At 44.3% G+C, this 15,453-nt stretch overlaps 1 protein-coding gene across 1 annotated transcript in view; it reads right to left on the reverse strand.

Moving 5' to 3' along the window:
- LOC134337255 (one cut domain family member 2-like) overlaps window positions 1-14,097 on the reverse strand; it is a 138,917-nt gene extending 124,820 nt beyond the window's left edge. Inside the window, exon 1 of the mRNA XM_063032107.1 lies at window positions 13,077-14,097. Coding sequence (XP_062888177.1) covers window positions 13,077-14,097 — 1,021 coding nt within the window. The remainder of the gene's footprint in view (window positions 1-13,076) is intronic.
- Between the last annotated feature and the right edge of the window lie 1,356 nt (window positions 14,098-15,453).

Below are 15,453 nucleotides of genomic sequence, written 5' to 3' on the forward strand. Positions count from 1 at the left end.
TCACATTTTATACAGGTTGATTGCAATTATTTAAAAATAATTTTCTTAAATACTGTGAAAGAGTAAAATAGAATATTTCAACCAAAGTGTACTGGATGTGACAGTTTGGAATCGGGACCCTTGTTAATAGCAATGTCAAAATATATACAGTTCATTGTACCTACTGCGCTGAGAGGTCTGTTCGTCTGTTAACATTGAACAAATATGGTTCCATTGTTGTTTGTAGAGATTTTCACAGACTGAGAACGCTCCATACTGCCGCATTTTTAATAACAACCCCAAAGATCTGGATACAAGCGGCAATCTCTCGCTCCCTCTTTCTCTCCCTCCCCACCCAAGCTGGAAATATAATGTGAAATGATGTGAAATATGGAATAAAAGATAGAATCAAATATTACATTCAATTCTTTTTAAAAAATCATTCGTCTTTCTATAAAGATTTATAACCCCCCCCCCACACTCTCTCTCTCTCTCTCTCTCTCTCTCTCTCTCTCTCTCTCTCTCTCTCTCTCTCTCCCCCCAACTGGAAATGGAATGCGAAATTATAATGAAATATGGAATAAAAGCTGGTATAAAGTATTACATTTTAATTATAATGTTGCATTGGTCCTATAAAGATTTATAAACCACCCCCCCCCACTCTCTCTCTCTCTCTCTCTCTCTCTCTCCCCAACTGGAAATGGGATGCGAAATTATATGAAATATGGAATAAAAGCTGGTATAAAGTATTACATTTTAATTATAATGTTGCATTGGTCCTATAAAGATTTATAAACATCCTCTCTCCCCCCGCCAGTCTCTCTCTCACACCCCTCTCTTTCTTCTCTCTCTCCAACTGGAAATATCATGCAAAATTATGTGAAATATGGAATAAACGATTACATTTTAATTCTTATAATTAATTGGTCATTCTATGAAGATTTATAAACGCCCCACCCTCTCTGTCTCTCTCTCCAACTGGAAATATAATGTGAAAGTATGTGAGATATGGAATAAAAGATGGTACAAAGTATTTTAATTCTAATAATCATTCGTCCTGCTATAAAGATTTTCAAACGTCTGTGGGAAGTTCACAGAATACCATGTGCTCCGAGCCCAGGCGTGACAATAGCCGATCCCCCTTCACCCGCTCCTTGCTTACCTGGGCTCGGAGTATCCTCGCCTTCCGCGAACTGGCCAATTCGTTTATTTATCCGATTCAACGCAGCCAGGTCCCTTGAATCGGGAACCGGCTCACGGAATAATTCAGAGAGTTCCGGTTGTGAGAGTTAGTTTTGAATTCCTGACCACTCACAAATCCTCACCCCAAACTAAAAGAATTGGACATCGGCCCGGGGTTTGAGTTGTAATTACAAATCAATTTAAGATGTAACGTTCCTCTTTCTGATACGGGAACTGCACACTCGTTTCTGGAATTGATATTTTCCATCTTTAGTAACTCGGCCTGAGGAGCAATTAAATATCGTCCAGTATCAGAGAGAAACTATATTTTCAATGCACATGAGAGGTTACTTATACGTCGTTGCTTCCCTTTGCAGTATTTGGTTCAAAGGGCATTGTCCACGGCGTTTCGGTTTGAGGCTGAGTTCAAAGTTCAAAGTAAATTTATTATCTAAGTAAGTTTTTGCCATCATATACTACACTGAGATTCACTAGGGGTGGCACGGTAGCGTCGTGGTTAGCACGATACGTTACAGTACAGGCGACCGGGTTCAATTCCCGTCACCGTCTGTAAGGAGTTTGTACGCTCTCTCCGTAGCTGCGGGCGTTTCCTCCGGGCGCTCCGGCTTCCTCCCACAGTCCAAAGACATACTGGTTGGTAGGTTAATTGGTCATTGTAAATTGTCCCGTGATTAGGCTCGGATTAAATCGGGGCATAGAGCCAGAAGCGCCTATCCGTTCTGTTTCTCATTAATTTAAAAAAAAAATTCTTGCAGGCATTCACAATGGAACAAAGAAATATAACAGAATCAATGAAAAATTACACACACAGACGGACAAACAACCGGTGTGCAAAAAAAGGACAAACTGTACAAATAGAATAATAACAATAAATAAGCAAAAAGTAATATTGAGAACACGAGTCTTTGAAATTCGTCTCGACCTCGGGAGTGAGACGTGAGTGGCTGTCTGGTTTTAATGCAACCTTCTCTCGAGAGGGAAGTGCAGAATGGAACCCAAATGTTGGTTTCACTCGTGGCTACAAGGGATTTTTTTTAAATCGACGCCAATGAGTTACAGGCGGAAGTCGAAGTATGCACGGAACCGCGCTGGATAATGAAGACGATTCCTTCACAAGAGACGTCTGCCCAAGAACTAATTGATTTCTCCTGTATTTAGATGCAGTCTGATTGGCTGCTCTTAATAAGGGCGACATCATAAATACTGATGCTCCAGTTAAATTCTCCCTCTATAGAGAGGGTGTATGCAAGTACATAAAGCTCCGCTCAGGGTTGGATCCGCGAGATTTACACTGCATGACGGAAAGAAACAGGATAACGCATAATTCTTGCTTCATTAACAGAGTTCTACTTTCATTATAACACAATCACAAAACGCTGGAGGAACTCGGCAGGTCGGGCAGCGTCTATGCAAATGAATAAATGACGTTTCGGTCTGAGACCCTTCTGGAGGAGCAACACACATCAAAGTTGCTGGTGAACGCAGCAGGCCAGGCTGCATCTCTAGGGAGAGGTACAGTCGACGTCTCAGGCCGAGACTGAGTTAGTCCTGACGAAGGGTCTCGGCCTGAAACGTCGACTGTACCTCTTCCTAGAGATGCAGCCTGGCCTGCTGCGTTCACCAGCAACTTTGATGTGTGTTGCTTGAATTTTCAGCATCTGCAGAATTCCTGTTGTTTGCTCTTCTGGAGGACATGCTTTAGTAACAGTTAACCACCAGGCTTTTGAACCAGAGGGGATAACTTCACTCACCTTCACTTGCTCCATCTTCGAAATGTTCCCACAACCAAATGGGCTCACTTTCAGGGCTCTTCATCTCATGTTCTCGGTTCTTCTTCTTCTTCTTATTATTATGTCTTTCTTTTTGTAATTGCACAGTTTGTTCTATTTTACACACTGATTTGACGCCCAATGTGGAGCGGTCTTTCGTTGGTTCTATTTTGGTTATTATTCTATCATAGATTTATTGAGTATGCCCGTAAGAAAATGAATCTCAGGGGTGTATATGGTGACGTATATGTACTTTGATAATAAATTTACTTGGAACTTTTATTTTGTTTGGCTCGGCGCGTGCACCACAATAAATGCGACCATTTATTTATCTGATTATCCTTGTGGGTTGCAGCGGGTGTACCCAACTTTTTTTATGCTGTGGACCGCTACCATTAACCGGGGGCGGGGGAGGGGGTCCGTGGACCCTAGGTTGGGAACCCCTTGTTTACAGCGAAGTCTTGAAGTGTCATAATGGGCATTGCTAAGGGGGTTGTGCGCTAGTTAGGTACAGATTGGCTGTCGTATACTGAGAATATCTACCGGGATAAGTTAGGGCCGCACACAAAATACTGGAGGAACTCAGCAGTTCAGGCGGCAGCTATGGAAATGAATAACCAGTCGGCGTCTGGGGCCGAGACCCTTCAGTAGGACAGGAAAAGAAGGGGAAAGACGCCAGAATAAAAAAAACTGGGTGGAGGAGGGTGAGGGAAAAGAGGATTAGCTAGAAGGTAATAGGTGAAGCCAAGTGGGTGGGGAAGGTAAAGGGCTGGAGAAAAGGTGGGGAAGGTAAAGGGCTGGAGAAAAAGGATTCTGATAGGAGAGCAGAGTGGACAAGGTTTAACCTTAGGTCTGTTTAACTTGGGCATCTCAGGAACAACGTCGATGTTTGTGGGATGGGCTGGGTGCAGTGTACAAAGTTCCGACGTGCATCCTAGTTACCGAATTCCAAGTCCTGCGGTTAAAACTAGTCAGAACGCAGTTCATATACTCAGTTATAAACACGGGAGATTCTGTAGATGCTGGAAATCCAGAGAAACACACACGAAATTCCGGAGGAACTGAGCAGGTTAGGCAGCATCTGTGGGAAAGAGGAAAGAGTCGACGTTGCGAGCCGGGACCCTTCCTGCTCATATAATCAGTTGTCTCGATATGCTTCGCTGTCCACCGTACTGCGAGCGACCTGGTGAAATGGGCGGGGGCGGGGGCAGTTGATCCAGTGTTCGGCGTGCTTAGGAGCGGTAACCTTTGGGGAAGTAGGGGAGGGGGAACAGCGGCCTCTCCGGGTTTATTGGGGTACTTTCACGGCTTCTTAGTTACCCGATTCCGACACTCGGGTAACACGCCGCAACAAAAGAATACTTCGGAAAATCTCCCCGTGGTTTTACGCTCTTCTCCTCTTGAAAACAACAACAAACGGTTTGTAAATAATAATAATAATAAAACAAGATGCTGTTGAGGCAATGGGAAGTATTCTTATTTCTATTCCATTCAAGGTTGTCTATTGACATTCTTCATTACGCGGGTGTAAAGGAGAACAAAATGGTTATTACTCCGGATCCGATGCAACTTTGAAAAAAAACACAACAAATATAAATGCAAATGCAATCCTATAAAACGCTGTGTAAAGTAACCATTGAGTGCAGCCGTATAAATACGTAAGATTAGTTTATACACACGGACTAATCGTATGTACATAAAGTGCTTTATGGTTGTGGGTGTGTCAATGGGTGGAGGTGCTGGTTAATTCCTTAATATATTTTTAGTTCTAATGGCTCGGAGATGAAGCTGTAACTCAGACAGCAGGGAGATTCATTATTTTGTCGGTCGGTGCAATTTGGTCTTAAATCTAAATGCTAATGTGGAGAAAATTCGACCTAACTGCAGAAACTGTCACCAGAAGGCTCGCCTGTGGACAGCGGATTGGGGAATATCATCCAGTAATACCGGGGCACTATCTGTGAGCTGTATACACTCTCTCTCTCTCTCTCTCTCTCTCTCACACACACACACACACACACACACACACACCCACACTCACTCACTCACAATCTCTCTTTCTCACACACACACATACACATACACAAACGCATACACACAGACACGCACGCACTCATTCACACACGTTAACAAATACACATACACACACACATACATGCAAACACAAACTTACATCCATACTCACAAATATGCACGCAGACACACACGAACATACACACACCACACACACACACACACACACACACACACACACACACACACATGCAGGCAGCGCATTTTTCGTGTATTCAAAGAACACATCCACTCTGCGAATATAACAAAGATGTGCGAGCAATGGGGAGTTTCCGTAATCGGATTTTAATAACTTCATGCGTTTTGTTTCCTGTTTGGGTTTACAAAGTCAAATGGGATACCAATGTTTAATAATTTTATTGCAGCTTAGTTTAAAACTTCCGTCTGGTTAGTGATTAGAATTTACTATCTTGTTTTTCAACGTAAATGACCAAATGAATTTGACGTCATTTCTATTCGTTGTAATCTACATGTCAACAACATTGCAAATATTATTACAGTTGATATCATAATAGTTATAATACTCAGCCGTATAGCATCTATGCTGCCCTTTGTAATATATTTTCACGACACATGTCAGTGATATTAAACCGATTCTGAAACTCGAATACTTCGAGTTAAAATGGACAACAATGATACGGTTCCTAGTCAATATCAATGCTGTGTTTATGCGCCCATAATATGAATTATTTAAAAATGTATTCGTAAATACAGCATCTGAGTATCGGTACAGAATTCTCTTCAGTTCTTGAAGGAATCAATAGTCAATGCCTTCATCTCTGAATATTACCCACGACCCAAGCCAAGAAATAAATACACCGCTGCCTTATGACGGCGACGACATTCTAAGCGTTTTAAACTGTGCCTCTCACCCTGTAAAATATCAGTTATTTTAGAATTACCAGCGACAGCATTATATTCAAACCTTGCATGTTCATGTTGGTTACTAACGCCCGCGTCCGCCAAATTTTACTAATAATTAATAGCATTTATTTACAGAAATATTTCCTTAGAGGAAATTACTTGCTCCCTGTGTATCCCAGTTTGTTATAAACACTACACACACACACTCACACACACACACACACACACACACACACACACACACACACACAAAGGTCTTTGTCTGTTCGGGTTGTGGCAGTGTTCACATCCTTACGAATCGTTATCACATCCACCAGATTCAGAATCTCTCTCTCTCTCTCTCTCCCTCCCTTTCTCTCTCTCTCACCGTACCTCCCCCCACCTCTCCCCCCCTGTATATGAATATGTGTGGCGGCCGTGTGTGTGTGTGTCAGGGGAGGGGGTGAGCCCTTGCACTATTCCTGGCGCAGAACACCTCCTTTGAAACCTCAATTTTATCTCCTCCACACTGTTACTCTTTAACTTTCGTTCCGCACCATCCCGACGTCCCTTCGATTCCTTCAAATTTCTGCAAATTACAACGAGATAGCCAATATCTCACAGCAGCGACCTTTGAGAAGAATTCCACCGTTTCCCCAGCAGCTTTTTGATAAGAATTTCATTAATTAAAGATTCCAGTATCACTCAAAGTTCACATAAACAGTCCTATATCTATCCGAGATTCTCTCAGCAGCTCGCCACGCGTTACGACAAGGGGTTTAGTGTTCCCGCTGAACTGCGCGCCGTGAATGCTCCCAAATAATTCTATACATATTCGTATTATTCCCGGAGAAGGATCGTCTGACATCGTGACAAGTAATAAACCAAAAATCGCATGAAGTGTAGACAGTGCTCTAAATATTGAAGGTGCTTTCTTTACTCGGCAAAGCATTAAACGTTTTTTACAGTAAAGCACATTACTGCTTTTCTTAACTCCCCATCGAAATAGCAAATGCATGCACTTTCTTGCACAGTGTATGCGTGAAGTACATATAAACAGGTCAGTATATAATGCATACTAATGCAGAAAGTGCAAAAGCTCAGACAGACACGGTTCTTTAGGGTTTGTATGTAAATTGGGGCATTTCTGTCGCTGATTTTCCTGACTCATCTCTCCGTTCGCCGTCCTCCGGCTTCACCGTTCACCAGAAATGCTTTGCTTTACCATAAAACGCTCGAGTCAGTGAGATGCCACAAGCAACGACAGAGAGAATGACAAAAATAGTTATTGATCCATTCTCTTTTTAACTACCAGTGAAAGTTCATCAATCGTAGACGAGCAATCGAAAAGCTGAGTGATTCTTTTTGTGTCCGGGTTTGTGTGTGTGTGTGTGTGTGTGTGTGTGTGTGTGTGTGTGTGTGTGTGTGTTTACACAGTATATGTGTGTTTATGTATGACTTGGTGTGTATGTAAGTCCGTCGGTGTGTTTGCGTCTGTGTGTGTCTGCGTGAGTATGAAAAAGTGCGTATACCATCTATGTATGTGTGTGTGAGTGAGTGTGCGTGTGTGAGAGAGAGAGAGTGTGTGTGTGTAAGAGAGAAAGAGAGAGCGAGATAGAGTGTGTGTGTGTGTGCGTGAGAGAGAGAGATTGTGTGTGTGTGTGTGTAAGAGAGAGAGTGTGTGTGTGCGTGAAAGAGAGAGAGATTGTGTGTGTGTGTGTGTGAGAGAGAGAGATAGAGTGTGTGTGTGTGTGTGTGCGTGAGAGAGAGATTGTGTGTGTGTGTGTGTAAGAGAGAGAGAGAGTGTGTGAGTGTGATGGTCATGTCCGCACCCTGGTGAATGGTCTGCTTCCCCTCATGGCTGTTGCGACCATCACTGTCAATCGATATAGTTCGACTCTCTGCAGAAGCATCTGTGGCGATTTATTGAACAGGTTATTTTGGGGACTCCAACCCCATTTCTCAGTGGAATAAAGCTGCGCTCCCAAATATCATCCCGGCTGCCCGTCCTGTCCTGTGCCCCGATGACCCCCTGTCGCATGGAACATGTGGCTCTCTGTTTTCACAACCCAGGCGAGCTGCTGCCAGCACCCCATTTTGATTTCGTTAACTGGAACAATAGAAACGTGCGGCAGAAAACCGCCACCGTCGAGGTGATGTGGGCAGCAAGCGCTGGATCGCGTTGGAGAGCAGAGCGTGTTTCCCCGGCGCATGGAGGGGCTGCTGTGTGCTCAGTACTGGCACAAACTCGGCTCCCCACCCTTACCTAACCCCCCCCCCCCCCGGCCCCGTTCTCGCCTCCGTAACACCAGCATTCTTCCACGCGGCCGGCAGATTTCTGAATGGACAATGAACCCAAGCACTCGCTACTTTTTACTTCTGGTTTGCTCTCGTTTTGAACTACTTATGTAATTTAACTTTATTTTTATATATAATTGTAATTTATAGTATTTTTATTATGTACTGCTCCCGTAAAACAAGATGACATATGTCAGTGAAATTAAACCTGACTTTAATACTGATTCTAATTCATTTTCTCACGCCAGGAACATTATGCTGTGAATACCGTTCTATCCTTTTAGTCTGCAAAGACATTTAATAATAGAGCAGTATAGAGCGCAGAACTTTACAGCAAGTACAGACCATCGGCCCACGATGTTGTGCCAATCTTTTAACCTACACTAAGATCAATCTAACCCTTCCTTCTTCCCCGGCTCTCCATTTTTCTATCATCCATGTGCCTGCCTACGAGTTGGTTGCATGTCCCTAATGTATCTGTCCCTACCACCGCCCCTGCAGCGCCCACACTGAAAACTTACCTCTCACGTGTTTTCTTTGTAGACACCCGATTGTTATTGTGTCCAAGTAAGTATTTAGATACAGTATACAGACGCTATCTTTTCCCAAGTGGTGAAATGTCTAATTCAGAGGAAGATGAAAGCGAGTAATTGCAAAGGAGATGTGAGGAGCAAGTTTTTTTTTACACAGAGAGTGGCGGGTGCCTGGACTGCGCTGTCTGGGGTGGTGCTGGAGGCAGACGCGTTAGAGACTTTAAGATACATTTCGGTAGGCGCGTGAATGTGAGGAAAATGGAAGAATATGGATATTGTGTACGCAGAAGTTAGCTGTTTGAGTACTAATTTTTTTTTTGGTTCGGCACAACATTGCGCCTATTCTGCATTGCTCTGCGTTCAAAGATCTAACTATGTGAACTGGGTGCCCACTGGTGAAATATATTTGATTCATTTTCGTGAGTAACCGTCACAGTGTGATCTCTGGAGTCGAGTATGATCTCCCAAGGGGTTGTCCATGGCTGGGCGTTCGGGTGATTGTAGAGGCCGATCCGGGATCCACGTATTCACGTTCATATCCATATATACACACATTGCTATGGAAAGTTGCACATTTCCAAATGCCCCTGGAATTGCTTCGTAAGATTTTCATTTAAGAAAGCATAGAATGATTCCGGTTGGGTGCGGTTAATAATTATAATTATTATGGTACGTAGTACGTGTACGACTGTATGTGGGACTGAGACTTGAATTAATATGTCACTAATTGATGGGGCAGGTTAAAGAATGTCCAATTTTTGCCAATCCCTATTTAGAATACGAGTATACTTTTCGAGTAAACAGTAAACTGTTAAACTTTCAAACAATTCCTCTGGGAAGGCTCCAAATAATGTGGATTACAAACTTTACAAAACGCAAGCCAGCTCAGTTTCGTTCTCAAATTACACCAAGATCGCCACCAAAGTATGGATACAAAATTCTGGAGGAACTCGGCAAGTCAGACAGCATCTATGGAAATTAATAAACAGCCAACGGTCCTGGCGAAGAGTCTCGGCCAGGAACATCAACATAGATGCCGCCTGACCTGCTGAGTTTCTCCAGCATTCTGAGTGTGTTGCTCTGGATTTCCACCCGCTTCAGAATTTCGCGTGTCCACCAGAGTATGGATCCATCCCAGAGTTATGTTAAAACCCTTTAAATAATTGATTGTTAATCTGCAGCCCACAGACGCGGTACAGGAAAGGGGGTTAAAATATGTTAGGTTATGTTACTTATGTATTCGCCATTTCAGCGCTCAGTGTGTTCATTAAAGTAGGACACTCCCATATGAATGGGGGTTTCATTAAACAACGGGCAGCATGGCAACGTAGCGGTTAGCACGTTGCTTTGTAGCGCTAGTGACCTGGGTTCGGTTACCGCCGCTGCCTGCAAGAAGTTTGTACTTTCTCCCCGTGACTGCGTGGGTTTCCTCCCACATTACAAATTAGTTGATTAAGTGGATTATTTGGGCGGCGCGGAGGACCTGTTACCGTGCTGTATCTCACTTTAAATAAAGAGTTGGCTGGTCGTACCGATAATTCGAGTGTCGTAAAATGGGTCCCGCCTCATCCCTAAATCGTCCAGGAAATGGCAACAATGAACCTCTTCTGGGTGTTCTTCACAAACATAAAGTACCGATTGCAGATTTTATCCCGCCTGTCATTGGGGAGTCTGTCGGAGGTGAAGTGTAGCCACGTGAATTGTTGATGGTGCTGCCTGTTTGAATGGACATAGCTTTACCCCACTGTGGGAAGCTAATCGCCGACAGGACGAGCAGGGTTGTAATTATCGTAGCAGCAATGGAACCTAATACGCAGACACCTCGTGCTACCGAGAATGTTGTGTACAAATCGTAGGGTGGTTTAGATACTAGAAAATTGACGGGAATTGACGCTGTTAGCACTCTGTGTAATTGATGTGGGACATTTACTGAAAACAATACCTTCATTACCGCTGGACAGGTGAAAGCGGATCCGATACAGACAAACGCGGAGACGTATCAAGCGGGCTTTTGGGACCCTGCGAAAGCTTCCTGCAACGACTTTTCTCGCGTATCACCCTTCTCCCTTGTAAACCCAATGAAACCGCACACTCTCTCCCATTGGTCCCCCAAGGTGCCCCAATCATCGCTACTTTACATGCAATTACATCCAGGATATTTGAAACAACCCCAAAGCGTTCATTTGCAATTTTCTTTTCTCCATGCAGTCTCGTATGTAACATTATCTGGTCGTGTTATACCCATTTCAAAATATTTGAACAACCCTAAAAATCGATTTCTTTGACTGTGATGAATTCCGAATTGTAATTCGAAGCTATTGATTTTGTGGTTTGAAACACGACAATTCTGTCTCACCCTAGTGGAAAAATTCTGGCTATTTCTACTTTTTTTTCCCTGTTTATCTCACAATATCACGCGGAGGGCACTGTCACGATACCCCCCAAACCTCTTTTATTTACACAACCAAAAATAGCAAAGCATTAATTATTTCAGTCTAGGATGCGCCTAGATCCCAAGACAACCCGCATCTGATTACAGTTCTGTTATAGAAACTGAGGTAACAAAGAACTTATCCTGAACAGAAAGCCCTCAGTACATATAATCCAGCAGTTAAAGAAAAATGTTATCCGCAGTGCACACCATCTATTTTAAAATATTGGTCGTGTTATATTCTAGCGCCGGTGGTTTATTCTCCATTAGATTTAAATATCGAGTTCAAAGAGACCCGCACTAAGGGATTAATTAAAAAATGTTAGATTTTTTAGAAGTGTTAAAAGACACACAGTCGGTGTTCTAGAAGCAGCTTCTTCCCCTCCGCCATCAGATTTCTGAATGGACAATGAAACCATGAACACTACCTCGCTATATTTTTGCTTTCTTTTTGCACTACTTGTTTATTTTATATATTTATTTATCTGACAAATATATAGCTTTTTAATTGTGAATTGCAATCTACTACTGCCACAAAGCAACATATTTCCCGATGTGCCAGTGATATTAAATCAGATTCTGATTTTAAGATATTGCCGTTGAAAGTCCAGAATACGTATTAATTTTAAAAATGCTTAATTTGAATGTTTTCATTCTAATTGCGTTTGCGTTGTCACGTCCAGTAATGTTTAACTGAATTGTGCTAATTGCCTGAACTTTCACATGGTACATTTTGGAAGTGAAATAAAACACAAACGCTCGATTGAGTTTAACACCAGAGACACTTAAAAAACCAATTCAGGATAGTTTAAATCTTTATTTATCAGAGCCTTGTAAAACCAATGGCAAACTGCATTACATTAACTGCTTTTCAATAGCGCATCGACTGTAACTAAAAGATGCCTCGATTCGCACCTAATTAAGGGGCAGGTGAATTGTAGGGTATGTGGCTCCTTGTGGATTGCGCACCTGAGGTCAGGGCTTTACCGGAGGTGTCTGTCCTGCCACTCTGCCTGGAGAGGACTCGGCGGAATTTGAGCGGGGGGAATGAGAATCCAATGCACTGTCGGACACGCTGAATTCATTGTCACATTAATTACACTAGGTGGCCCACAACTCATTTATAAAAGGCCATTAAAAGATGAATTCCCTTCACTTAAAAAGAAGGGGATGAGGAGGAATAGTTCTTGGTACAAATACCGTGGAAGTAGCATTGGTAAAAATCAGATCTAATATTAAAAGCCTTTCTTTAATAGTGAAGCTGACACACCAGCCCCATTCAGATGCCTCGTTATTTTCTACCAGCGCCAACGATGGAATGCCATTACCGTTTCTTAGACCCAGACTTCAATAAAACAAGGCACAGACCCCTTTCATTCGGCGCGGGAAACGTAGCCGGCCGAAAACAAATGTGTTTATCAATAGGAGTCGTATAATGGGCAGAGATGGCTCCCTGGGAGAACTGACACACGGAAAGAGCGGGAGGTTAGGTACAATCTGTCCTTGTGTGACGGCACAGGTAGCAGCGATCCCTTCTCTATCTGTTTCCGCAGCAAAGAATTATCACGGTATTTACATATGCTAAACATGAGATGGGAGGGGTGGTGTTGGGAGGACGAGGGCAATGGGGAAAGCCTTCTTCTAGTAAATAGCGTGTGTGAATGGGATAAGGGAGACACGGCGTGCGCGCGGGTGTCAAGCACACACAATGTCAAACAGACAAAGAAATAGAAATATAGGGGGATCGATGCACAGAGACCGGGATGCACTGTGAAGCATTTCCTTTCATTTTACGCAAAGGAAAGGTATTCAGTGTGCTGCACAAAGTTTCCCGGATTTGTTGCATGATTTAGCGTGTTTTAAGTTTGCATTATATGCGTCGTGGTAGCATCGGCATTAAAAGCGATTGACCGAACCCCCCCCCCCCCCGTGCACTATTCGTCCTACCTGCGAGCCTCAGTGCAGACATTCTTTGGAACTCGGGTTCCTGAAGCCACTTCCACATCCTCCTGAAGGTCTCCCGCCCGGATTTGAGCTTACTCCACGGTTTGGGGTTCCTCAGCAGATCCGAAAGAGTGCCCTGTGACCGGCACAGAATACGCTGTGCAAAAATGGCCTGGGGGATGCTGTAGCGCTTGAGCTCGGCGGTGATCCGCTGAGCCACCTCCTTGGTGTTGATCTCCTCGACCTGGCTGGAGGTGCCGCCTTGTGATCCGGACACGGAGGCCTGGCGGTCGCGCTCGGAGGAGAGCATGGAGCCGTTGCTCTGCCCGTGGTGGTGGCTGTGGTGGTGCATCCCGTTGAGGTGGGCCATCATCCCGGCTCCAGGAGCAGCCAGCCCCCGGGTTAGATGCTCGTCCCCCCTGGAGAGCATCGCGGCGTGGGAGTCGAAACCATTTGGAGAGAGCATCTTCTCGTTCGCCATGTGTCCGCCATAAGGGGCCAGGGACTGTTGAGAGTTGTGCAGTGTTCCCAGTCCATTGGAGAGAGGGGACAGCGGTTGTCCCATCGTCGCCATGTCCTTGTGGTAGGGGCTGTAGAGATTGCCCATGGACGGCAAGCCCCTCTCGTCTCTCATGAGGGTGAAGCTACCACTCACGTTGCCGGCCAGCCTCTGGTGCGGGTGGTGGTGATGGTGATGGTGGTGAGGGTGGTGGAATTTGTCCGACACCGTCGAGATGGGCGGCAGGTGCTGGAGGGGCGTCAGCGTGGTGTAGGTGCTGCTGAGACTCATGCCGGGGGGGCTGTCGCAGGACATACTCATGGCCGGGTGCAGGGGAGCGGACAGGCTGTGATCCGGACGGTACTCGCCGCCCTCCAGGATCGAAGCCATGCTGGAAACCATCGCGGGTCGGCCGTGGGATGAGAGACTCCGGTGAGAAGCTTGGCGATTGTGAGAACTATTCATCAGGTCGCTGGCTTGGGTCACGCCGTGGATATTCCCAATATTGTCCATTGTAAGCTCCATGGTCGCTGCAGCGGGATCGGCATCAATAGCTATTCATCCGTTCGATCGAGCATTTTGCAGTCTCCCTCTCTCTCTCCCTTTCTCTCTCCCACTCTCTCTCTCTCTCTTTCTCTCTCCCTTTCTCCCTCCCCCTCTCTTTCACTCTCTCTCTCTCTCTCCCTCTCTCTCCCCCCTCTCTCTTTCACTCTCTCTCTCTCTCTCTCTCTCTCTCTCTCTCTCTCTCTCTTTCTCTCTCTCTCTCTCTCTCTCTCTCTCTGTCTCTGTCTCGGATTCAATGCTATGGGCTCGCTCCGCTCGCCCTCTCTGACTGATGAGCGGGTCCTTGGGCTGATGTTTAACGGCTGCAGATTGGAGAGAGAGAGAGAGGGAGCCAGAGGGTCGGTGCGCAATCTCACATCCACCCTTGACGTCACCAGTCCCACATCTCATTACTGACTTCCGGAGCCTTGCTCTTATCCCTACTTTTACCTAGAACATGGAAGGTTCGGATCAAACAACGTATGTGCTAAATTATCCAAGGCTGCTTTCCACACTCCGGTCTGATGACAGACTGCAATAGTTTATTTCCAACTCCCCTTATAGAGCTGCTGGCTCTTTGTGTTTTCAATTAACCAGAGCACAGGGTTTACTTGGTTGTGTCCAAGCAGATAACTTTATACCTGAGATGAACTATGCAATTGACAAGGATATAGTTATGGAAAGCGGCGTTGGGGGTATGTTGTAGTCGTTTGATTAATTAGATCAAACATAATTTAAAATCGCTTATTAACTGTTAGGAATAAGTTTTAATCCTAATTTAATCGTTTTGGAATGAAGTACAGTGTGTCAATTAAAACATTCACTGGATAATTGAGAGCTGCGTTGAAAGCGATCGAGAGAAGGCTTGCTCTTTAGACCCGCTTTCACGAGATCAGGCCTTTAAGGCTGAGGATTATAGCAGGCGACACATTCACCTAGGACGCATAACCTACTCTGCAAAAATTCTGTTCACGAAAACAAACTACCAACATTTGAAATATTTACCGGTTTTTCCGTATATCTGGTTATCTATCTATCTATCTATCTATCTATCTATCTATCTATCTATCTATCTATCTATCTATCTATCTATCTATCTATCTATCTATTATCCATGTACCTATCTATCCATCCATGTCCCTCTATCTATCTATCTATCTATCTATCTATCTATCTATCTATCTATTATCCATCTACCTATCCATCCATCCATGTCCCTCTATCTATCTATCTATCTATCTATGTGACTAGAATGCCAGAAGATCAAACCTGTAACTTAGATATGGTGAGTCTTAATTGAGACATGCTGATCACTGCCCAACTAAGAACTATGACTAT

Source organism: Mobula hypostoma, chromosome 24 (genome assembly GCF_963921235.1).
Source record: "Mobula hypostoma chromosome 24, sMobHyp1.1, whole genome shotgun sequence".
Lineage (NCBI taxonomy): Eukaryota > Metazoa > Chordata > Chondrichthyes > Myliobatiformes > Myliobatidae > Mobula > Mobula hypostoma.